Source organism: Labeo rohita, chromosome 15 (genome assembly GCF_022985175.1).
Source record: "Labeo rohita strain BAU-BD-2019 chromosome 15, IGBB_LRoh.1.0, whole genome shotgun sequence".
Lineage (NCBI taxonomy): Eukaryota > Metazoa > Chordata > Actinopteri > Cypriniformes > Cyprinidae > Labeo > Labeo rohita.
Genome location: NC_066883.1, coordinates 12,937,721 through 12,963,446, shown reverse-complemented (window position 1 = coordinate 12,963,446; position 25,726 = coordinate 12,937,721). Strand labels below are relative to the sequence as shown.

Genomic DNA, 25,726 nt, shown 5'->3' with positions numbered 1-25,726 from the left:
TTTCTTATTTTGTCTTTCGAGTCCTGTTTCCTAGCCGAGTTATCTTGTCTTGTTTGTTTCGCTGCTAGCCCCCTGGATTACGTTCACCGTTTATCAACCCTTGCCTGTTTCACAGAATACTCTTGTGTCTTGCTGCCTGTATACCTGTTTGCCTGTGTTCGACCCAGCCTATTTATGACCATGTCTCTGTCTAAAGTCAATAAAAGCTTGCGTATGGATCCACCCGCTTTTGTGACAGAAAGGAAACTCAAATGGCAGAAGCGACATCCTGTTTGTTTTTTGTTTAAGTTGATTTTGCTGGTGTAAGGCAAGCTGAAGTAATGCGCCAGTGCACACAAACACAAAACATATACATGAGCGCGCCCGCCTCACAGTGTCACCGTAGGAACGCGTTAGCGTTTATGCATCATCAATATGAAAATATGGAATATTTGGATTTGTGCCGAATGAGAAAGGTAGGACACAAGAGCACAAAGCTTCATTTCGTAAACAGTTGAGTGTGCAAGCCTTTAAAGTTTCGTTATACTCTTTTGTCAGTACACTGTAAAAAACAATTTGTTGAGTCAACTTAAAATGATTTGTAACCTGGCTGCCTTAAAATTTTAAGTTCAGTCAACTCAAAAAAAGTTTATTCAACTTGAAATGTTAAATTATACTAAGTGACAACTTAGATATTTGAGTTGAATCAACTTAAAATTTTAAGGCAGCTGGATTACTTACCCATCTGTTAAGTTTAGCAAACACAAATATCTAAGTTGTTACTTAGTACAACTTAACATTTCAAGTTGAATAAACTTATTTTAGTTGACTGAAGTTAAAATTTTAAGGCAGCAGGGTAACAAATTATTTTAAGCTGACTCAACAAATTGTGTTTTTTTATTTTTTACAGTGTAGGCGTGTTTCCATTACAGATTTGGCGATATTTTATAAATGTCCATAAAAAAGTATTGCGAAATGACAACGTTTCCATTATTTGATGTTGTGCGACTAAAACATAATTTGTTCCTCTTGCTATAAGTCATGGCAACGGTTTTTGGTGGGATTTGGACAGATTTTGGCTTTGTTTAATCGAAAGAGGCATATGTATGTATCTTTACAGAAGCAGCGTGAAGAGCTGCTTCAGAAACGTGTGCGAAGATGCTGGTATAAACATAACATCAGCTCCGGTGACCATGTTGGAGCCGTTACACGCCGCAGGTGCGTGCAGCATTAATAGCATTAATATCAGGGAAAGCCCCTTATACTTGAGAACTGCTACGTATGAAGTGTTTCTTGGAGTTTATAGTAAATTGAAGAATGATCGTCTGACTTTTGATATATGCCATGTGACCTGTAAATACAGTTTTCCATTACAGTTTTGCGAAATATTCATTTTTCAAATTGCCTGAAAAAACACCTCATGTGAGCCTGAAAAACTTTTTTGGGATATACACTGTAAAAAACTATTTGTTGAGTCAACTTAAAATAATTTGTAACCTGGCTACCTTAAAATTTTTAAGTTCAGTCAAAAGTTTATTCAACTTGAAATGTTAAATTATACTAAGTAACAACTTATATATTTGAATTGAATCAACTTAAAATTTTAAGGCAGCTGGGTTACTTACCCATCTGTTAAGTTTAGCAAACATAATGTAACATAACATAGCATAAAATAATTTGTTACCCTGCTGCCTTAAAATTTTAAGCTCTGGTAACTAAAATAAGTTTAGTCAACTTGAAATGTTAAGTTGTACTAAGTAACAACTTAGATATTTGTGTTTGCTAAACTTAACAGATGGGTAAGTAACCCAGCTGCCTTAAAATTTTAAGTTGATTCAACTCAAATATCACTTAGTATAATTTAACATTTCAAGTTGAATAAACTTTTTTGAGTTGACTGAACTTAAAATTTTAAGGCAGCCACGTTTTTAATTGCCTGAAAAACCACCTCATGCGAGCTCAAAAATGTTTTTGCGATATATGGGAGTTTTTGCGCAATTCACGCGTTTCCATTAGGCGTATTTTCAATTCACAATTTAAATTTGCGAAAACGTTTTTACGCTCGCATGAGTTGGTTTTCAGGCAATTCGAAAAAGGAATATTTCGCAAAACTGCAATGGAAATGGATTTTTCGCATTACAGGTCACATGGCATATGTAAACAGGCATATAATTATTCTACAATGTACTATAAACTCCAAGAAACACTTCACATGTAGCTGCTTTCAAGTATAAGGGGCTTTCCCTCATATTAATGCTTAGACTATGTATGCTGCACGCATCTGCGGCGCGTAATGGCTCCGACACGGTCACCGGAGCCGATGTTATGTTTATACCAGCAGCATCATACACGTTTCTGAAGCGGCTCTCCGCGCTGCTTCTGTAAAGATACACGCATACACCTCTTTCGATGAAATAAAGCCGAAATCCATCCAAATCCCACCAAAATCCATTGTCATGACTTATCGCGAGAGGAACAAATTACGTTTTAGTCGCATAACATCGATTAATTGAAACGTTGTCATTTCGCAATACTTTTTTATCGACATTTATAAAGTATCGCCAAAATTTTGCGCAAATCTGTAATGGAAACATGACCACTGTCTAGTGGGCTTTGTTTTCAAGTGCGCAACTCCTGGCATTCGCTGTTCTTCTGCGGTCGGTTATCAAACAGCGTTGCATTACTCCGGCGCCCCCTTCTTGATTGAGGGTGAATTGCCTGTATTCATTGTAAGGCCTCATACACCGAACCGAGAAGCCCGTATCGTGACGGTTCGGTATGAATACATGTATCGTTACACCCCTGTGTGCATATATTTAATTTTTTAAGTTTTTTTTTAATTTATTTAATTTATTATTTTTTTTTTTTGTATTAATATAATCTGTTATAGTAATAGAATAGAAAGCAGATTACAGTAATAGAAATTTAAATATGATGATATAAAAATAATTATACATTTTCAAAAGAATGCAGAGTTTTGCAAAGAAATGTAAACACTTCCTTGGGAGAATGCAATTCTTTTTCGAGAGAATGCAAATGTTTTGCAAGAGAACATTTTCCCAAGGGAATGCAGAAGTTTCTCAAGAGAATGCTAAGTTGCTCGTGGAACACAATACTTTTGCAAGATAATGCACTTGTTGCAAGAGAACGCAAAGTTTTTTGGCAACTCAAATGTTTTGCAAGAGAATGTAAAGTTTCTCAAGGGAGCACATTTTGCTAAGAAATAAAAATGTTTTGCGAAAGAATGTAAATGTTTTGCAAGTGAACGTTTTCTCAAGGGAACACAATAATTTTGCGAGAGAAGTAGGAATGCTATACTTATTTTTTCCAGCATGTCCCTTCAGGGGCTCTGTGCAAATCAACATCCGGTGTATATATATTATTATGAATCGGAGGGAGATAATTGAATCAAATAAAGCCATATTGTGATTGTGACCAGATTTCAGATTTTCATCTCATAATTTACTACAGAATCACAATCAAATCATCGTCAGAGCAAATATTTACACTACTAATTATGCATGTCTTGTTAAAATTGTTTCGTTTTATTATTTATTTATTGGGAAATAGATGTACAGAGAAGGGTTTGCAGGTCAAAGTTGCATGAGGTTTCAGTGCAGCCTTTTGCTGTGTGGACTTGGCCTTCTCTGTGTGTGTGTGTGTGTGTGTGTGTGTGTGTTTTAGAGGTGACCCATGCAGGAAAGAGGGGGAAGGGAGGAGGGCCTATTTACATTGGCAGATCTACAAGGGGAAATGAGCAGACTTCAAAGCGCCAGCAGAGAGGAATTGTAAATCGAGTGCGCACAGTTTAGCAGGACGACACACACTGATATTGGCTGCACTGCATTCACTGAGCGAGGCAGGATATGTGTCAACCTGTGGAAGACGATATTGTCACTTTATAATGTAACACTGGAAAGATAACACCTCTACCCTTTTAAATGCTGCTTCTCTGCCAGTGTAAATGCTGCTTAGATTTACAGCACGTCTTTGAAGTCAACATTATTCAATGCAAAGTATAAGGAAAACGTTTAACTAAAAAAGCCAATAATGTGGGAAAATCATCTTGCTTGAACTTGAGAGAGTGTATGTAACTGGAATTTGCCCCTTTTGTTTCATGTCCAGGCATGTTGCAGAAAAGACCCTCCATCGAGGACTTTGTCACCGCCCTCGTGTCTGATCTGGACCCTGACTTTGAAACTTTCATCATGGACTCAGAGGGCTGAGGGATTTTTCATAGCAGTATAACTTTATCTTCCTCACAGTAATCAGTCTTTGTAACTGGGTGAACAATCAGTGTTTGTGTTTTGAAAAAGGACTGAATTTATGAAGCAAAACTGAACTGATCTCACAACAGTGTAAGTAAATCTCAAGACATGTTTTACATCAAAATTCAGAAAAAGGAAAAAGACATTTATTTGTGTTCTATTTGTTTGCTTTGTGACACTTTTTTTTTTTTTAAATGCAGAAGAAATATTAAGTGTTTATACATCATACAACATTGGTGGTACTACATGTAATTATTACTAAATACAATCATGTAATTATTAAAATTAGTTATTAAATACAATAATGGTTAATCATTTAATAAAACATTGGTATCATTCCTGTGCTTTTTAATAATATATTTATAACAATATAGTGTAATACAAAGTAAAAGTAATATTTTTATTGAATGTGGAGATGAAGTGTTTGTATGTTTAAATTTATATATATTTAATTTAATAATTAATTATTAAAAGATATATATATATATATATATATATATATATATATATAGCTTTTAATTATTAAATTAATTATATATAAATTTAAACATACAAACACTGAATTTCTGAATTTTTTCTGAATATATATATATATATATATATATATATGTGTGTGTATGTGTATGTATGTATGTATGTATATGTATGTATGTATGTATGTATGTGTGTGTGTGTGTGTGTGTTTGTGATATGATTTTATATTGTTAGATTTAATTTTCTTTTTCATAGATATATGTTCATACAAAATAAAAAAGGACAAAAATATTAATTTGTACACTAATGTGTGTGTATATATAAAAATATAGAATATATATATATATATATATATATACACACACACACACATAAATAAATTATATATATGTAATATAATTTGTGTTTGTTGCATATTGAAAATATCCAAAAATAATAATTAAATAATAGAAAATTTTCTATATATATGTGTGTGTGTGTGTGTGTGCATGTTTTTGTGACATATTTGTATAATGACATGAGATGACATAGGTATTACAAGGAGAGGGCGACTTATGAGGACATTGCACCATGTCCCAATTTATTTAAAGGCTTATAAATCATACAGAATGAGTTTTTTTTGTTTTTTTGAGAAAGTAAAAATGTGCAGTTTCTTGCGAGGGCAAGGTTTTGGTGTAGGGCGATAGAAATTATGGTTTGTACAGTATTAAAACCATTACGCCTATGGAATGTTCCCACAATTCACAAAAACAAACCTGTGTGTGTGTGTGTGTGTGTGTGTGTGCAAAATGTTTTTTTTTTTTTTTTTAATGTAATGAGAGTATGAAATATGTTGTCATAAAATGACATTATATTTGTGCATGACATTTTATTGTCATTAAATACTCCACCAATGCTTATAAAGTTTTATTTACAAATTTGATGAGCAATAAAATTCATACGGTTTGCATGAGTTCACCATACATCATTACGAAAAGCAAGAGTGAAGGCACAAGATGAGTATCTACATTATAAAAATATTGTCCTTCTGTTTCCTATAATACAATATCTACAGTTCAACACTCTCAAGCTCACACACACAAACATGCTCAGTTTAATCTATGGAACTGGAATGTACTGCAAAGAGCAATGCAGACCATTCAGGTCAACTGCAACTTATACCTGCAGCTGAACCATAACTTCAACCCACCTCAACAGGTAGTCAGTGCTGGGGTACATAACTAAACATCTAGTGCTTTCTTTACAAAAGACAGCAATCTTTTGTCTTGTGTGGTTTTGTTTACACATTAATAAAGTCTCTTTAGGCCGCTGCTGGCGAGCGTCACACACGGCTGGAGAAAGACGGCAAAACACACGTTCTCAGTGTGTGTGTGGCCTGAAGTAATCTGAGGTGGAATCTTCCTTTGCTCTTTCTACCTCCAGAGTGGCTCTCAGAGACCAACAACAGGTGAGATAAGAGCAGGTCATCCTGGAACGAGACAAAAAGAGCACAAGAACAAACTTGTTAATTTCGCTTGTCACTGAATTAGTCCAAGTAAATTAAAACGTGTCCCATGACATCTCTTAATTTAAGTGAATTAGCACAGGCACAGCAAGATTTGGCCTTGTCTCTTAAAGGGACAGTTCACTTTTTTTTTCCTTTTTTTTTTTTAGTAAGTGACTGGGACTTTCAACTGCACATCAGTTAGCGTAAGCTAGAGATTATGGTTTATAAAGTTTAAAATATGGATATTTTTCTTACACGAACACATCGTTAGGGCCTTTATTAACCTCCAGAAGCTGAGTGGAGTACTTTTTATGATGGATGGATGCAGTTTATTGGACTGAAACTCTCAACGCCCATTCACTGCCATTACAATGCTTGGAAGAGCCAAAACATTTTAATATATCTCTGATTGTATTCGTCTGAAAGAAGAAAGTCATATACACCTAGGATGGCTTTGACAGTCAACTGTTGTTTTCATTATATGGACAAGAACAGCCTTGACAATCTGTCAAAAAAAAAATGTTCCTTATACAACAGCTCGAATCTGATTGGCTGATAATAGTGCGATACTTAAAGCGAGTGTCATAACGGACGCCCAAACCCGGTATCATTTTATAAATATTACTGTTTTTGTGTCACAGAATGTAGTTTTAAGAGGTTTTCCAGGGAGAATGTACTAGTTTCCAGTTTAAATATGCAGTTTGTTAATAAAGATAACATCTATTTGAAAAATTGTGTTGTGTTTTTCCGGACATGTGAGCTCCAGATGGTCAGTGGCCATTCTACGCTCATTAAACCGCCTGAGAGTGCCTCACCTCGGCCAGATCTTCTGGAATTTACCACTGGCTCTGATGTTTCTGTAGTGGTTAAACATGAGATAGAATTCATTATGGGTAAATCTAATGTTAGTCTGTGGTCCTTAAATCTATAATTGGTTCCAGAGAAGATAGTTTTGGCAAAATCTCATGTTTATGTAAATTTAATGCTGTATATCAGAGCGCTGCCTTTGTACTTTTGGCTGAATTGCCTAGCAACTTTTATGATGGCTGTTGATGTTGTTGTTGTTGTTTTTTAAATATTATTATTCTATAAATAATAACCTAAAAAAAAGTAATTATAGTGTTCAGTCATTGTTCCACCATTAGATGACGACAAAATTCTTTTTTTTTTGAGTCAGCAGTAAAAACTTTGATAAAGTTATAGATATTCATTGTATAGATAATGAATAGTTAACACTATAAATGGAAGTTATTTTTAGTTGCAACAACAGCTTGATGCAGTACAACGGCGTTTTAGTGCCACGTAAAAGTAAAAAAAAAAAAAAAAAAAATCAACGATTAAAAATCTAACATTTCAACTTTATTTTCGAAACATTTCGACTTTGTTCTTGAAATATTTTGACTAAAATATTTCGAGAACGAAGTCGAAATGTTATGAGAATGAAGTCGAAATGCTCCGAGAACGAAGTCGAAATGCTACAAGAACAAAGTCGAAATGCTACGAGAACAAAGTCGAAATGTTTTGAGAACGAAGTCGAAATGCTACGAGAACGAAGTCGAAATGCTACGAGAACACAGTCGAACTGTTTCGAGAACGAAGTCGAACTGTTTCGAGAATGAAGTCGAAATGCTACGAGAACACAGTCAAAATGTTTCGAGAACGAAGTCAAAATGCTACGAGAACACAGTCGAAATGTTACGAGAACAAAGTCGAAATGTTTCGAGAATGAAGTCGAAATGCTATGAGAACGAAGTCGAAATGTTACCAGAACGAAGTCGAAATGCTACGAGAACGAAGTCAAACTGTTTCGAGAACGAAGTCGAAATGCTACGAGAACGAAGTCGAAATGTTACCAGAACGAAGTCGAAATGCTACGAGAACAAAGTCGAAATGTTTTGAGAACGAAGTCGAAATGCTATGAGAACGAAGTCGAAATGCTACGAGAACACAGTCGAAATGTTTCGAGAACGAAGTCGAAATGCTACGAGAACAAAGTCGAAATGTTTTGAGAACGAAGTCGAAATGCTATGAGAACGAAGTCAAAATGTTACGAGAACGAAGTCGAAATGTTATGAGAACGAAGTCGAAATGCTACGAGAACACAGTCGAAATGTTTCGAGAACGAAGTCGAACTGTTTCGAGAACGAAGTCGAAATGCTACGAGAACACAGCCGAAATGTTACGAGAACAAAGTCGAAATGCTACGAGAACAAAGTCGAAATGTTTTGAGAACGAAGTCGAAATGCTACGAGAACGAAGTCGAAATGCTCCGAGAACGAAGTCGAAATGCTACAAGAACAAAGTCGAAATGCTACGAGAACGAAGTCGAAATGTTACGAGAACGAAGTCGAAATGTTACCAGAACGAAGTCGAAATGCTACGAGAACGAAGTCGAAATGTTACCAGAACGAAGTCGAAATGTTACGAGAACAAAGTCGAAATGTTACAAGAACGAAGTCGAAATGTTACCAGAACAAAGTCGAAATGCTACGAGAACGAAGTCGAAATGTTACCAGAACAAAGTCGAAATGCTACGAGAACAAAGTCGAAATGTTACGAGAACGAAGTCGAAATGTTACCAGAACGAAGTCAAAATGTTACGAGAACAAAGTCGAACTGTTTCGAGAATGAAGTCGAAATGCTATGAGAACGAAGTCAAAATGTTACCAGAACGAAGTCGAAATTTTTATGAGAACGAAGTCGAAATGTTACCAGAACGAAGTCAAAATGTTACGAGAACAAAGTCGAACTGTTTCGAGAATGAAGTCGAAATGCTATGAGAACGAAGTCAAAATGTTACCAGAACGAAGTCGAAATGTTATGAGAACGAAGTCGAAATGTTACGAGAACGAAGTCAAACTGTTTCGAGAACGAAGTCGAAATGCTATGAGAACGAAGTCGAAATGTTACGAGAACGAAGTCGAAATGTTACCAGAACGAAGTCGAAATGCTACGAGAACAAAGTCGAAATGTTACGAGAACGAAGTCGAAATGTTCAAATTTGGAATAACTTAATAACAACTTTGTTTAAACACTGCTGTCGGCTTCCTTTTTGGTTTCTAATCCCACATGTCAAGGTTAAACACTTGAAACAAAAAACAGAAATCCGTGTAACCTTTTAATTCCAAACATTTTGATTCATCTTGTTTAAAGCTCGCTACTATCTGGCGACATTTTGAAGGGTAACAAAGTAGGAAAGGCATGACTTCACGTGTTTCACACCAGCAACGTTGTTTGACAAAGGGCCCTTTTATGCGTTTCAAAGGAAACTGAATAATTTGTTCCTTTCATGTTCGGCTTTTTACCATAAGGCTTTTGTTTCCTGTGATCGCATGTTTACACACACCACCCTCGGCTCTTGATGGCATCGACAGTTTGTCAGTTGCTCATTTGCTTTGGCTCACGTAAATGAAGACAGAAGTGGAGTGTTTCAACATCTCCGCTTTCATTCGGCTCACGGCTTGAATTCTTTGGAAATTCTATTGCGAAATTTTGATTGATTGTTAATATAATTCCTTTTATAAGCCGTATTAACAATAAATCTAAAGACTTCCCTTGATTTTTTTTTTTTTTTCCTTTAGCAAAACTTCACAATAAGATTAAACTCGTTAACATTAGTTAATGCATTAGGTATCTTGAACTAACAATGACCAATACTTTTACAGCATTTATTCATCTTGGTTAATATTAATGGTTAAGTTTGTGGTTGGTAACATTTTTAATGTTTTTGAAAGAACTCACCAAGTCTGCATTTATTTGATCAAAAATACAGTAAAAACTCTCATATTGTGAAATATTCCAATTTAAAATAATTCTTTTCTATTTTAATATATTTCGAAATGTAACTTATTCCTGTGATTGCAAAGCTCAATCATCCACAGAAAGTTTGTCCCTGTAGTGAGTTTTCTGTGAATTACTTTGGACTGATTAGTTGAGTTTAATCCTGAAGCTTCGCTCACCTTCAGTTGCAGACAGCTGTGGCTGTAGGAGGCGATGGTTTGACCCATCCTCAGGTTCAGCTGGGGTCATGCTTGAGCTCTGCAGGTCTCGTTCCTCTTCCTCGTCGCACGAGGAGCATCTCTGTGTGGACTCGGAGCCGCACTGGGGATAATCTGAGGTTGCGAAGGTCTGAACGAGCGGCCAGGCCTCATCAGGTGCACAGCCCACATCTGCCTGGCTGCTTCCAAGTGATGGATTCATCAGTCTGTTTGGACAAAAAAATACCATGTCAAATTTCATGGAGCTCAATGGGGGCATTGAGCTGAACAGGTAAAATATAGGAATAATTAAAAAATATTTACACAATACCCACATTACTCTATAAAATAATACCATTCTAACAAAAAAAAAAAAAAAAAATATATATATATAAAATAAAAAATAACTAAAATGAAATAGATAAAAATTAAATAAAAACAATTAAAAAAAATTAATAAAATATAAAATAACCAAAAATAACTACAATTAAATAAAAAAATAAAATAAATAAAAATAAAATAAAACAAAACAAAAAGTAAATAATAAATAAAATAAAGTCTATGGAAAATGAGAAAATGTAACAAAAGTCAACTATCATGTTACTTTCTAAAAAGTGGCAAAATACGTAATACTTTTTTATTACAAAAGACACAGTAATGTAATATTGCTTTTTTAGAATATTGTTCACCAACAATTTTATTAATTAACTGAAAATAAAATAAAATAAAATAAAAAATCTGTCTATGGAAAATGAGAAAATGCTAAAACGTTCTACCGTATCAAAATACATAACACTTTTTTTTAATAATTAACTGAAACTAAAATAAAATTAAATTAAATAAATAAATAAAATAATAATTTAACCAATAATTTGATTAATTAATTGGAACTAAAATACAAATATAAATTAAAATAAATTAAATTAAATTAAATTAAATTAAAACAATAAAATAAAAATATGGAAAATGAGAAAATGTAACATACAAGCCAACTATCATGTTGCTTTTTAAAAAAGTAGCAAAATACGTAATACTTTTTTATTAGAAATGACACAATAATGCAATATTTTTTTATACGTTGTTCATAAGAAATGACTTTTTTTTTACTCACTTTGTTATTTAAAAAGAAAACATGTAAATAGCTAAAAAGTGACAATAAAGACATTTATTATGTTATTACGTTACATACATACATAAATAAATACATATATTTCTCATCATTAAACAATCCTTAAAAAATTTTCAAGGTTTCCATAAAAAAAAATTAATCAACATATTTTCAACATAGATGATGATAGTAAATGTTTCTTAAGCAGCAAATCAGCATATTAGAATGATTTCTGAAGGATCGCGTGACACTAACGACTGGAGTAATGATGCTAAATATTCAGTTTTGTGTCACAGAAATAAATAATGTTCTAAAATATATGAAAATTGAAAACAGTTCATTTAAATTCGAATAATATTTCACAATATTACTGTTTTACTGTACTTTTGATTAAATAAGTGCAGCCTTGGTGAGCACAAGTGAAAAAAAGTCTTGCCAATCTTTTTGTAGTGTAATATGTTAAAAATAGACTGATTTTTATCAGCGATTGTAAATTAATCTGTTGAATTTGATCTAAATCTCCCAGATCTGCCAGAATAAAGAGGCCCAGATCCAAACCTGATCGTTTAACTTCATTTAAATGTGAATGCATCTGGTTGACGGACCCACCCTTCATTCAGACTGTTGTGAGAGTGAAAATTACGAGTCTCTCGGCTGCGGCTCTGGCTCCAGGTGTCATCGCAGCACAAAGACGGGATCAGGTGTACAGTACCTATAAAACAAACCACACATGAATCTAATATCATGACAATCAGCACTCCTGTGACACTCCAGAACTCTGTGTGATTAATGAAATGCTCATCTAACAGATAATTACTGGCTAACTGATGTGTTTGGACTCGTCCAGGAGCTCCAGAAAGAACACACTATTCCTCATCACACTCGAACAATTCAGCAGCGTGTTAGCAAGACTTTGATAGGAGAGCGAAACTCACCGCAGGTCTGTCCTGGTCCGTGACGGCAGTGACAACAAGGCCGCTGAGAAAACTCCAGAACCCTCCGATCCAGACAAGACAACTCGGACCCCACATAAGGACCCTCGTGGGACCTCAGTGAAACTGAGACATCGGCACACGAAACAACAGAAAAAAAACTGTGGTGAAGCTTCATTATTGTATTATTAGACACAGTTTAAAACACCATAATTAACTACTTTTTTACACCCTAAATCATGGTAAAATAAATAATATATATAAATAAATATATATATATATATATATATATATACACACACACACACACACACACACACATATATATATATATATATATATATATATACACTGACCAAAATTAAAAACACAACACTTTTGTTTTTTCCCCAATTTTTCATGAGCTGAACTCAAAGATCTAAGACTTTTTCTATGTACACAAAAGGCCTATTTCTCTCAAATATTGTTCACAAATTTGTCTAAATCTGTGTTAGTGAGCACTTCTCCTTTGCCGAGATAATCCATCCACCTCACAGGTGTGGCATATCAAGATGCTGATTAGACAGCATGATTATTGCACAGGTGTGCCTTAGGCTGGCCACAATAAAAGGACACTCTAAAATGTGCAGTTTTATCACACAGCACAATGCCACAGATGTCGCAAGTTTTGAGGGAGCGTGCAATTGGCATGCTGACTGCAGGAATGTCCACCAGAGCTGTTGCCCGTGAATTGAATGTTCATTTCTCTACCATAAGCCGTCTCCAAAGGCATTTCAGAGAATTTGGCAGGACATCCAACCGGCCTCACAACCGCAGACCACGTGTAACCACACCAGCCCAGGACCTCCACATCCAGCTTTTTCACCTCAAGATCGTCTGAGACCAGCCACCTGGACAGCTGCTGCAACAATCGGTTTGCATAACCAAAGAATTTCTGCACAAACCATCAGAAACCATCTCAGGGAAGCTCATTTGCATGCTTTTCGTCCTCATCGGGGTCTTGACCTGACTGCAGTTCGTCGTCGTAACCAACTTGAGTAGGCAAATGCTCACATTCGATGGTGTCTGACACTTTGGAGAGGTGTTCTCTTCACGGATAAATCCCAGTTTTCACTGTACAGGGCAGATGGCAGACAGCGTGTATGGCGTTGTGTGGGTGAGCGGTTTGCTGATGTCAACGTTGTGGATCGAGTGGGCCATGGTGGCAGTGGGGTTATGGTATGGGCAGGCGTATGTTATGGACAATGAACACAGGTGCATTTTACTGATGGCATTTTGAATGCACAGAGATACCATCATGAGATCCTGAGGCCCATTGTTGTGCCATTCATCCACGACCATCACCTCATGTTGCAGCATGATAATGCATGGCCCCATGTTGCAAGGATCTGTACACAATTCCTGGAAGCTGAAAACATCCCAGTTCTTGCATTGCCAGCATACTCACCGGACATGTCACCCATTGATCATGTTTGGGATGCTCTGGATCAGCATATACAACAGCGTGTTCCAGCCCCTGCCAATATCCAGCAACTTCACACAGCCATTGAAGAGGAGTGGACCAACATTCCACAGGCCACAATCAACAACCTGATCAACTCTATGCGAAGGAGATGTGTTGTACTGCGTGAGGCAAATGGTGGTCACACCAGATACTGACTGGTTTTCAGACCCCCCGGACCCCACCAATACAGTAAAACTGCACATTTTAAAGTGGCCTTTTATTGTGGCCAGCCTAAGGCACACTTGTGCAATAATCATGCTGTCTAATCAGCATCTTCATATGCCACACCTGTGAGGTGGATGGATTATCTCGGCAAAGAAGTGCTCACTAACACAGATTTGGACAGATTTGTGAACAGTATTTGAGAGAAATAGGCCTTTTGTGTACATAGAAAAAGTCTTAGATCTTTGAGTTTAGCTCATGAAAAATGGGGCAAAAACAAAAGTGTTGCGTTTATAATTTTTGTCAGTGTATATTATACAGCAAGGATGCATTAAATTGGTTGTAAGTGACAGTAAAAACCTTAAGATTGTTTCAAAATATTTCTGTTTTAAATAAATGCTGTTCTGTTTATCGGAAAAGAAAAATCAGCTTTGCATCACATGAATACATTAAATTTTAAAATATATATTAAAAATTGTTATTTTAATTGGTCATTTTCACAATATTACTGTTTTTACTTTATGTTTGATTAAATAAATGCAGGCTTGATGAGTATGAGACTTCTTTCAAAAACATTAAAGTCAAACTTTTGAATGATAGTGTATATATATATATATATATATATATATATTTTTTTTTTTTTTTCATTCAGTGGCAGAAATGGGCTTCCATGCAGATCTGTCAGTATCATTTATTACAGTGTCAACTGATGTATCAACATGGTAAAATTGTGAGAAGCAGGTAAATAAAAATAAAATCCATTAAAATGTACTATTGTACTATGAATTTACTGATATACAAAAAATTGTAGTAGTAGACTCACCAGGTTTCTTCTCCAGCAGCTGTCTCTTACAGTAAATGACACACAGGATGAAGAGGGCGAGCAGGACGGTGGCCAGAGCACTGCAGATGACCGCAGCTAGAGCCATGTCCCTGGGACTGGTCACTGCCGGCTGGACCGGTACAAAATTTACTCTCCCGATACCTGGAAGATACACAATATTTTGACAAACTAAAGTTAATAGGTGGTAAAGATACGTACGAGCAGTATTAAGTAAGATATTAGCCTAATATTTCACCTTTCTGACTGGAAATGATAAGAACAAACACGAATGTTGTCAAGATTCAAACTCTGGAAATCCTGGTTCAGCTTGGCCAACCACAAATGCCAGTTTTATGCACACTTTTCCTTGATTTGTTATAATTTTGCCTGCTCCGACCGATTAGTACAGCTCAAAACATGACAATAATTGACCATTATCAGCAAAATATGTGAATTTTTATTTGGATTATTGCCATTGTTTGCATTCAGTGCCAACTGATGACACGTCGTGAAAACCCTCTATAGTGACCAGGACCTGTCAAGCATTAAAAAAGGACAAAATGCCACCCAAAAAGTGGTGTGAACCCCTTTTATGGTTCTTCTATAGTGTTTTTTACAGCTTGACGGCAAAGCCACTGGAATGCGAGCCAAAAAAGCGTAACGGCTAACGCTGCCGCTTTGGCGGTCCGCAGAGAAGGAGACCAGAGGCTGTTTTTTAATGAATGTCAATGGAGGAGAGACTTCACTACGCTGAATAAACAGCTTGTATGCCATTAAACAATAGTTCTGGATTGAAGTTTTTGCGACAGGTAGGCTTTGGTTTACGACCAGAGTTCCCAGGTCTGCGTAACAAAACTAGCCCAATGGCCAATCAAAAATAGCCCAAAAGTGTCCATATCTCAAACATCAAAACTCAAAATATGCAATTCCCATACCTAAAGTACATATTTTGCAGCCACTGCTGAAAACCAATATATTAAAAAATCATAATTACAGCTCTTTACCAGTGACCATCCTTCACACAAAACTTAAAGAGCAGGTCATATGGTTTTTTAAAGTGTCCTAATATTGGACACTTACTGTACTGGAGGAAGTTGGCGAGCGCTACCATGTGTGGTTCTTTCTGATGTCCGCAGGTTGAAGTGACCCCAATAACTTCAATTTTAGCCCCTGGAATGTGAATTTGCCAGGGGAACCCTGAAAAAAAGCATGTTTTTTACATCCCAGAACTCAATTTTTAACAGGGGATTGAGCAATTGAGGTGTTGTGTTGCTGGATGTAATAATGAACATAGTGGTTGTCATTTACTCCCGACATTTGAGCCACTGAAGATGCAGTGGATTACGTTTGTTTGTAAAGGGAATGCGCCTCCTGATCTACATAAATGCATCTATGTTCATGCAAATCATTAGAAGGTTTTTTTATGAATCTCTGCAATCACCTTTCCTAATAACGTGCTAGTTAGCAAGTTTCGCGGCTAAAAGTGCTAAATGCGGCTAAAGTAAACAGGCTCGTCACTCCACATAGAGAGAAGAGGGGGGGCGGGGCGAGCAGAGCTCGTTTGCATTTAAAGGAACAATCCCTCAGAATGGGATGATTTTTGCAGAGTTCATTTTGACAAGGTAAAAAGGGTGTTGTTTTACACAGCCATTGAGAATTTTTAACCAAAGTATATTATAGACTTTTCTTTTTTATTAAGAACCTAAAGAATCATATCAACTTGTGGAAAATGGGCATCCGATGACCCCTTTAAGCAAATCCAAGAGCAAATGGGTGTGAGGTGATTTTAAACAAATCTAGCTGAAAAGGAAATTCTTTTGGAGGCGTGAAATTTCCAGAAAACTTTGCATCAGCCATGGGCACCTTTGGACAAACAGCCAGTGGACATGTGATCTGAGGCTCCACCTTCTTTGACATGGAAATCTTTTCAGGTTCTTGTTCTGATTCAGTAAGTTGAGATCAGACACAAATTAGAATGTTCACAAACAGTAACTCTTTCAAATTTCTGTTTGCCCCTGAGCAAAAAAAGCTTCGCTTTTAGTATATAACGGCCTAAAATAAAGAGCTCCCTCAAGAATTTCCTTGAGGGAAATAATAATAGTGCTATAAAATCCAGACGTTATTTGAAGAGACTTCACGTTCTCCTACACTTTCCATTTTTCCACCGTGTGACCCGCTCTGTCTCATCTTCCATTCGACCTGCCAAAACCAAAAACCCCAGCTTGAGTGTGTGTGAGTGTGTGTCACAAATCTCCTCTCGCTGCGGTTGCGGCTGGGAATCTGCTCCAAAGAAGACGCAGTTTAAATAGCAGAAATGTCCCGAAGGTGAAGGGCACATTCCCGACCTGCCGATAATTTTTCACCCCTTCACCCCGGGCCAGTCGGGCCTTCACTTGCCAGTCTAGCAAGCCCATTATTAAGAGGCAGATCAAGGCCGAGGGCGGTCACTGCTATATGTTTGAAGTTGGGTTGGGGAATGTGTAATCAGCCTGAGAAAACAGCTGCCACAGTCTGAAAGCACCACAGGAACTCTGATGTCACTGTCTAGAGAGCCTTCCCTACCCTAAAGACAACAGCCATCTGAGAAAAAGCCAGCGACTATCGAGTGACTGATCTAGCCTGAAGAAGGGGTTTTACAGTCAGTGTTCTTCTGACACCAACTATTAAGTCATTGAGATAATTGGGGTTATCATGTTATCTGGTGTGTACATCAATGTATCCGTCACTTAGGACGGGAAAAACGGTTATGTGGCGAGCTCTAAAGCTCTAAACGCTTCTTTCGATAATAACAGTTAATCAATTAACAGCTAGTTAGCAACTACTTAGGAAACAGCGCTCAATGTGTTAACAGCTACTTCACGTGGTCTTGGAAGTGAAAACTCCCTTTCATTTTCTCTATAGGGAAACTGATTTTTAACACTACTGTGAGCTACGAGGTTGTTAATCGATGGTATATGCTTTTGTATAAGCAAGTTTGTATAATTTCCATTTAATCTTTTTCAGCAGTGAAATTCTTTGTGAAAAACTACATTACCCATGATTCTGCAAAAAAAATCTCATCATCAATTAGAAAATCTAAACAAGCAAATCTTGTCTTTATCTATAATAAATTATAGAGCTGTCACTAACGTTTATTTTGGTATTCGAGTAATCGGACAATTATTCTGACGATTAATCGAGTAATCAGATAATTGTAATAACTTTTTTGGGGTAACAAAAATAGACCTAGGTGAACAATATCCTTAAAATTACTTAAAATACATATGTGACCCTGGACCACAAAACCAGTCGTAAGTAGCACAGGTATATTTGTAGCAATAGGCATTTTTCTTTTATGCCAAAAATCATTAGGATATTAAGTAAAGATCATGTTCCGTGAAGATATTTTGTGAATGTCCTACTGCAAATATATCATAACTTAATTTTTGATCAGCAATAGCATTGCAAAGAACTTTATTTGGACAACTTTAAAGGCGATTTTCTCAATATTTAGATTTTTTTGCACCCTCGGATTTCAGATTTTCAAATAGTTGTATCTCGGCCAAATACTGTCCTATCCTAACAAACCATACATCAGTGGAAAGCTTGTTTATTAAAAACCACTCATAAATCTCAGTTTCAAAAAATTGACCCTTATGACTGGTTTTGTGGTCCAGGGCCACATAAATAGTAGCTGTGAGGATATAATTATTAGATCAAATAAAGTATCACAAGCAAGTAATCATATGGTTTTATTGAACAAAGCTAGTCAGATACATAATATATTATAAACAATAGAACTAATGTACATTATGCATTATAACAAATCCCTGCAGCGGGCGCCAATGGCCTGACGAATGTTTTTTTTTTGTTTGTTTGTTTTTTTACACTTTACATCACACTTTTTACACTTTACAAAGATCTAATCTTTGTTTAATATTGTCTAAACAACATTTAATTCAAATGTCCACTTAATCTTTAATATTTGGCCATTTCTGTACCACAGAAATGCTGCAACCACTGTAATTTTTTTAATATGTGGACATCAAAACGTGTAAACTTAGAGTGAGGGTGGGTTTGAGCTTTTATTCTGAAATCACGATAAACAGTAAACAGTATATTGAGAAAGAAAAAAATTAAATCTGGTGAAATCTTGCACGTTGTCTTCCCAAATTAACATTATAATAAACCAAAACTCATAGCATATGCAGAGATGGAGTTCAAGACACTCCATATATAAATACAACATGTAAGCAGTTAATGTGGAGTAGCATTTCCGGTATTTTGCCAGTTATTCGACTAGTAGCCTACTGGATTTTAATCAAGGAATCGATTAAAAGCCCTAATAAATTATTATTAATGTATTATTATTATTATTTAATATATATTTTTAATCTACACTTTGGACTGGACTTTCATGTTTGTTTTTTTAATAACAAAACCCACAAGTAAATAATAATAAAATAAATAATAAAATAATAAAACCAACCAGTTATATTTTTGGCAGCTATAAAGACCCTTTTACACCAAAAGTGAAATAATAAGCCTTGCGCTGAAGGAAATGCCTCTGAACTTCACTTCCGATTTCTCCCAAAACAGGTGTCACTGAATTAATGGGACAACAAAGTAACTGGTGTTACTTATTTGAAAAAGTAACTAAAAATAACAAAAGTAATGTGTTACTTTACTAGTTATTTGAAGAAAGTAATCTGATTACGTTACTCACGTTACTTGTAATGGGTTACCCCCCAAGTGCCAGGTTTTGCACAGACTTCAAAGACATATAAAGCTAAATTTAGTTCAATGCAGAAGAGTTTTGCATTGTTTTTGGTTCAATACCAGCAATCTGTAAGACCAGAATACATCAAAACATAAAGTGACAGTACAGACATGCCTGCTGCAAATCCTCCACAGTCACATTTTGGAACAAAGACAACAACACATTGAGATAAAGCCTGTGGACTTCTTTATGCCAAAGTATTATTTTGGTATAATGAAGTTAAATATGAACCAGATATTTGTTCAACATCTTTTCACTGGGTGAACACAAGCATTCCTTATTTGCTCCATGGTAAATTAATCATTAAGCAAACATGGGCTTGGCCTTCACAGATACAAGTGCTCTTTGTGAGACAATGTCAACATCAGTTGAGCTCTCAAAGGAAGTTTCTTTGTTGGAGTTGTGTGCCTTTGTTCACCCCATTTGAAGACATAAGCAAAACTGTAGGTGCATAGCTCATCATTTAGTCCTACAGTGACTAATCTCTTTGTTAGACATGAAGGCATCTGCCCATCAGCAGATTTAGAAAACATTTAACTTTGCCAAGGTGTCGCTATGTCTATTTCAAGATACCAGATATTTGATTTAGATTTAAAAACACTGTATATTTTGACCCCGGTTTGCGAGTATCTTTCCATGTAGATGTGTAGTTAGTGTTACATCAGCATATGCAAGGTCTATTTTGCGCAACATAAAATATTCCAGTAGATTTGACAGGAGTAATCCTGCTTTCTCCTTTGCCAGTTGTAATGTTGTATTTCATATTTGGGGGGTTTTCCCCTCCCAGATAAATCTCAGAATCATCCTGTCCCAAGCCCAGAATTAATCTTAGGAACCATTACTGGCAAAGCTTAAAAAAGATACTTCAGTTTTTATGTATATGTTATGTTAGCATACATGTACTGTGCCCATGATGCATATTTCATTGCATATTACACAGCCTAATTTTTCTAACCGTGCATATAGTCTGTATGACAAGTGCTTGTGTAAGTGGGTTAAGAAATACTCGAAACTGTAGTTTAAAAGGATTTTATCGCTCACAACCTCCGGAGAGAAATAGCACAGACTCTGGACAAAGAAAAAACTTGTTGGTGCGCATGTGTTCACGCACACTATCAAATTGAATGCGTTCATGTCAAACCCGAACATAATTTGGGCTCAAGTTTATTGGATCTTTTTACCAATTTATTATAATCCACATGATTCAGGGTGATTTTCTTGCCAACGAGTGATACTTAAGGTTTGTGTACACTGAGTCTGAAATTTTCATATGCGTTTTTGTCAAACATAGAAGTTCACGGTGGCTCAGAATTGTCAAAACACGTCTCAAAATGCTTGCTACGGATGTGAAAAATGCAGAAAAACTAACCGATTTGAATGTTTTTTTCTTGACAGACTGAAGTACTGACCTGAATAAGATATTTCACATAAAAGATGTTTACATATAGTCCACACAAGAAAATAATGGTTAATTTTATAAAAATTACCCCATTCAAAAGTTTGCATACACTTGATTCCTAATACTGTGTTGTCACCTGAATGATCCACAGTGATAGTGATAGTTGTTCATGAGTCCCTTGTTTGTCCTGAACAGTTAAACTGCCCGCTGTTCTTCAGAAAAATCCTTTCGGTCTCACAAATTCTTCGGTTTTTCAGCTTTTTTGTGTATTTGAACCCTTTCCAACAATGATTGTATGATTTTGAGATCCATCTTTTCACACTGAGGACAAGTGAGGGACTCATATGCAACTATTACAGAAGGTTCAAACACTCACTGATGCTTCAGAAGGAACAACGATGCATTAAAAGCTGGAGGGTGAAAACTTTTGAACAGAATGAAAAATTTTCTTATTTTGCCTAAATATCATATTTTTTCATTTAGTACTGCCCTTCAGAAGCTACAGAAGATACTTACACGTTTACCAGAAGACAAAATAAGTTACATTTACCCTGATCTTCAAATTCAAAAAGTTTTCACCCTGCGGCTCTTAATGCATCGTGTTTCCTTCTGGAGCATCAGTGAGTGTTTAGACCTTCTGTAATAGTTGCATATGAGTCCCTCAGTTGTGCTCAGTGTGAAAAGATGGATCTCAAAATCATACAGTCATTGTTGGAAAGGGTTCAAATAAACATAAATGCTGAAAAACAAGGGACTCATTAACAACTCACTAAATAAAAAACAGCTGTGGATCATTCAGAAAACAACACAGTATTAATAATCAAGTGTATGTAAACTTTTGAACAGGGTCATTTTTATAAATTCAACTATTATTTTGTCTTGTGGATTATATATAAATACCTTTTATGTGAAATATCTTATTCAGGTCAGTACTAAATAAAAAATAACATGCAGTTTGTACAATCCCTCTTATTTTGGTAAAACAATTAACACTTTGCCGATTCTGCAAGGTGTATGTAAACTTTTGACCTCAACTATATTTAGTGTGGTGGGGAAGAATTAAAAGGCTAGTTTACCCAAAAATGAAAATTCTGTCAATAATTACTCACCGTCATGTCGTTCCAAACCTGTAAGACTTTCATTCATCTTCGGAACACATATTAAGATATTTTTGATGAAATTCAAGGGCTTTCTGACCCTGCATAGACAGCAATGCAACTGATGAGCTTTCTGGTCAGAAAGCTGTCGGATTTCATCAAAAATATCTTAAATTCTGTTCCGAAGATGAACGAAGCTCTAACGGGTTTGGAACGACATGAGAGTGAGCAATTAATGACAGCATTTTCATTTTTGGGTGAACTATCCCTTAAGCAGATTGATGTATAGAGTAACACATTTCTTTGCCTGTTCTCAAAGTTCCTCGGAGTGGTACTTCTATCTGCATTGTCATGTCTCAATGGCAGCAAATCTGGCCCAGCTGTGTGCAGTCGTCCTTCCCTTCACCTCCCCCCCAAACCAAAGCGTTTCCCCTCTTATCAGCTGCCCACAGCTGCAGCAAACACAGACAAAGGGCGGCCCTTGAAAAGATCTCACCTGCTGATACTATCGCTGCTCTGCGCTCCGTGAGCCAATAGACTGCTCTCTTTGATATGTGCGCCTGTTGACTTTAGAGAATGCCACACTCAAACACATGGCCTTGAGCCCGAAACAACTGTGGGGTGTGTAGTATAGAGGATTGTGTTGATCTAGATCCAGAGATTTCAAGTGGGTTGCTGATTAAATGCTCCATATAATAGCCACCATTATTCACTTCATTAGTTGCCAAAGTTGGGGATATTATGCTGGTAGGGTAAAGTTGAGCTCTGTTCTGAAACCTAGGGAACGTTTTTGCTGTCTACAACAGGGGCAGCATCATAACCAAAACACAACCAAAGAACTGAAACACTCTTCATAAGCAGCAACTGTGCTTGTCACACAAAAGCAGTTCTTATACAAAATGCACAGGACACTCCATTCACAGTTCAGTAAAGTTTAAAGTTAGCATGCTAGTAAGCTAACAGCACACTAGGCAAACACATAAGCCATGCACATAATGGTAAAACTGTCCTCTTGCAAATTTTTATTTGTAATCGTATATAATGCAATATTTTTAAATAGTGTAAATATGAACAATATTTGAATTAATAATTAAGAGTTATTATTTAGTAATTAAAATATGTCAATATATTAATTAATTATTACTTAATGTTTCATATTAAATATATTTATAATGTTAAATATAATATAATATAAATTGGATCAAATAACCAAAATCACACAATTAACTAATAATTGCGACAGTTATGTATCACCGTATAATATACTAGTGTTATTTAATATTTATTACAGTATATTCATTTTAAACAACGGCACAATACTTAATAATAACAACAATAATGCAGTATTACATAATATTTTATAATATATGTGTGCATTTTTATTTATTGTTATCAATATATTAGTAATAATAATAATTCTTATCATTATTATTATTATGATTATGATTATTTACATTAATTAATTATTACTTAATGTTAATTATTTATAATATAATGTAATGTAACTATTTATCAGATCAAATAACCACGGTCACCCAATTAATCAATAATTCCAAAATGCCTGTTTACAATAATAATAATAATAATAATAATAATAATAATAATAATCAGTTTTATGTATCAATGTATAATATACTTGTGTATATTAAATATTTATTACAGTATAATTATGTAATGTTACTTATTACATAATTATTAATACTTATTTATATTTGTACTAATATTTCTTCTTCTTCTTCTTCTTCTTCTTCTTCTTCTTCTTATTATTATTATTATTATTCAGTTTAAACAATTGCACAATACTTAATAATAACAATAATACAGTATTACATAATATTTTATAATATATGTGTGCATTTTTTATTTATTGTTATCAATAGTAGTAATAGTAGTAATAATAATAATAATAATAATAATAATAATAATAATAATAATAATACATATTTATATTAATAAATTACTACTTAGTGTTAATTATTTATAATATAAATATGAATCAAATCAAATAACCATGATCACACAATTAATCAATAATTGTGAAAGGCCTGTTTACAATAACAATTTAAAATACAATACAATACTATATAATATTTTATAATTTTATGTTTTATGTATCAACGTACACTATACGTATATGTAAGACTACTTGTGTGTGTCTGTGTGTGTGTGTGTGTTTGTACTTATTTTAGTTATATTTTTATTATTATTATTATTATTATTATATAAAAAAATTACAAGATACTTAATATGAACAATATTACAGGATTACATAATATTTTATAATTTGATCAGTTTTATATATCAATGTATACTATACTTGTATTTTAATTTGTGTATAACTTGTGTATATTAATTTATATTTGCATTTGTAATTATTTTTATTATTATTAATAATAACAATAACAATAATATTATTACATAATATTTTATAATATACGTGTGCATATTTTATATTTATTGTTTTCACTGTATTAGTAGTAGTAGTAACAATAATAATAATAATAATAATAATAATTTGTAGTGTAATATTCTATTTTCAGCAATACAACAATGCTTACATCTACCATAGTAATAATCTTATTATTTTCTTAATAATAAACTTAATAAAACGTTAATAAACCTGTAATAAATTAATACATTTTATTAAGTTTATTAATTTATTAATTTGATTAAAGTTTTTTATATCATATACTTTTGTTTATTTATTATTATTACTTATTATATTACATACATATTACCTATTATATATTATTACTTGAATGCAAGTTTCAGATCAGAGCTGTTTTTGATGCTGTTTTTTTCTTTTAATCGGATGATTGTCTTTCATGTAGTATTTCATCACCCGCACTCCAGACTAATCGAATGAGTCCATCAGTGACCCACAAGACACGAGACTCCAAGATGAAAGCCATCGCTAATTATGATCTATGGGCTGAGCCAATGTGATGTAATCCCCTTCAGGTCAAATACCAATCCACTCATCTACTCTCATACTCTTGCAGTTTAAGCTTTCTTCAATATGAATCATAAAAGATCTTCTCATGACTAAAGAGCAGCGTGATGAAAAATACATCCAAGTACAATACACCAACGGTCCCTTTTCATGTCGGCCCGCTTCAGAGCGTCTAAATTCAGAAGCTTTGGGCTTGAATCCTACGTCAGGTTAAAACAGAGGTGTTCGCAAAAGCAAAAATGCCAGCTTATATTACTCTCACCCATTACGGGCCCAGCAGCCGCCCGGCTCTCATGTGACCCCTTCATAAATTGGCTTCACATCATTTCAGATGCTTAGATGGGACAGCTGTGAGGGGCTTTGCCAAATATTTAGAGCTATCCCATGACAAGAAAAGACAGCAGCAGATGAAACACATTAAAGCCGCTAGAGGAACCCATAAAATGCTGTTTTCTTCCTTTCGCTCTCAGGATGGGCCAGGGAGACCGGAGTGTTTTTGGATTTATGGTCCTCTCTAAAGACAGACTTCCTCGCGCAGCTGCGTGTTCGCCCTGGGCCGACGTGGGGGCCATTAAAACCATCAGGCCTTTGAGTTTTCACCACCCTCTGTCAGATAACGCCAGAGGAGGGGAACGCTCCGAGTCTTTTTAGCCGTTTGCACGCTTTGTGTACCGAGACCAGCTCTGATCCTGAAGGCAAAGCTACAGATGAAAACCTTCTTTCCTGGTCCAAAAAGAGCATTAATTAAAACTTGTCTGCAAAATTTCTCTTTTTAAACTATCCTAACACAGGACAATTAGCAATG

General features: G+C 35.1%; 2 protein-coding genes across 2 annotated transcripts in view; one reads left to right on the top strand and one right to left on the bottom strand.

Annotated features, from left to right (window-relative positions):
* Nucleotides 1–4,453, top strand: part of mipepa (mitochondrial intermediate peptidase a) — a 30,522-nt gene extending 26,069 nt beyond the window's left edge. Inside the window, exon 19 of the mRNA XM_051130277.1 lies at nucleotides 4,105–4,453. Within this exon, the coding sequence (XP_050986234.1) occupies nucleotides 4,105–4,205 (101 nt within the window). The 3' untranslated portion in view covers nucleotides 4,206–4,453. The remainder of the gene's footprint in view (nucleotides 1–4,104) is intronic.
* Nucleotides 4,454–5,340: 887 nt separating this feature from the next.
* The window catches only part of tnfrsf19 (tumor necrosis factor receptor superfamily, member 19), a 42,982-nt gene continuing 22,596 nt past the window's right edge, over nucleotides 5,341–25,726 (bottom strand). The window contains exons 6-10 of the mRNA XM_051130125.1: nucleotides 14,714–14,875; nucleotides 12,228–12,350; nucleotides 11,902–12,004; nucleotides 10,167–10,411; nucleotides 5,341–6,189 (exon numbers count right to left, since the gene is read on the bottom strand). Coding sequence (XP_050986082.1) covers nucleotides 6,185–6,189; nucleotides 10,167–10,411; nucleotides 11,902–12,004; nucleotides 12,228–12,350; nucleotides 14,714–14,875 — 638 coding nt within the window. The 3' untranslated portion in view covers nucleotides 5,341–6,184. The remainder of the gene's footprint in view (nucleotides 6,190–10,166; nucleotides 10,412–11,901; nucleotides 12,005–12,227; nucleotides 12,351–14,713; nucleotides 14,876–25,726) is intronic.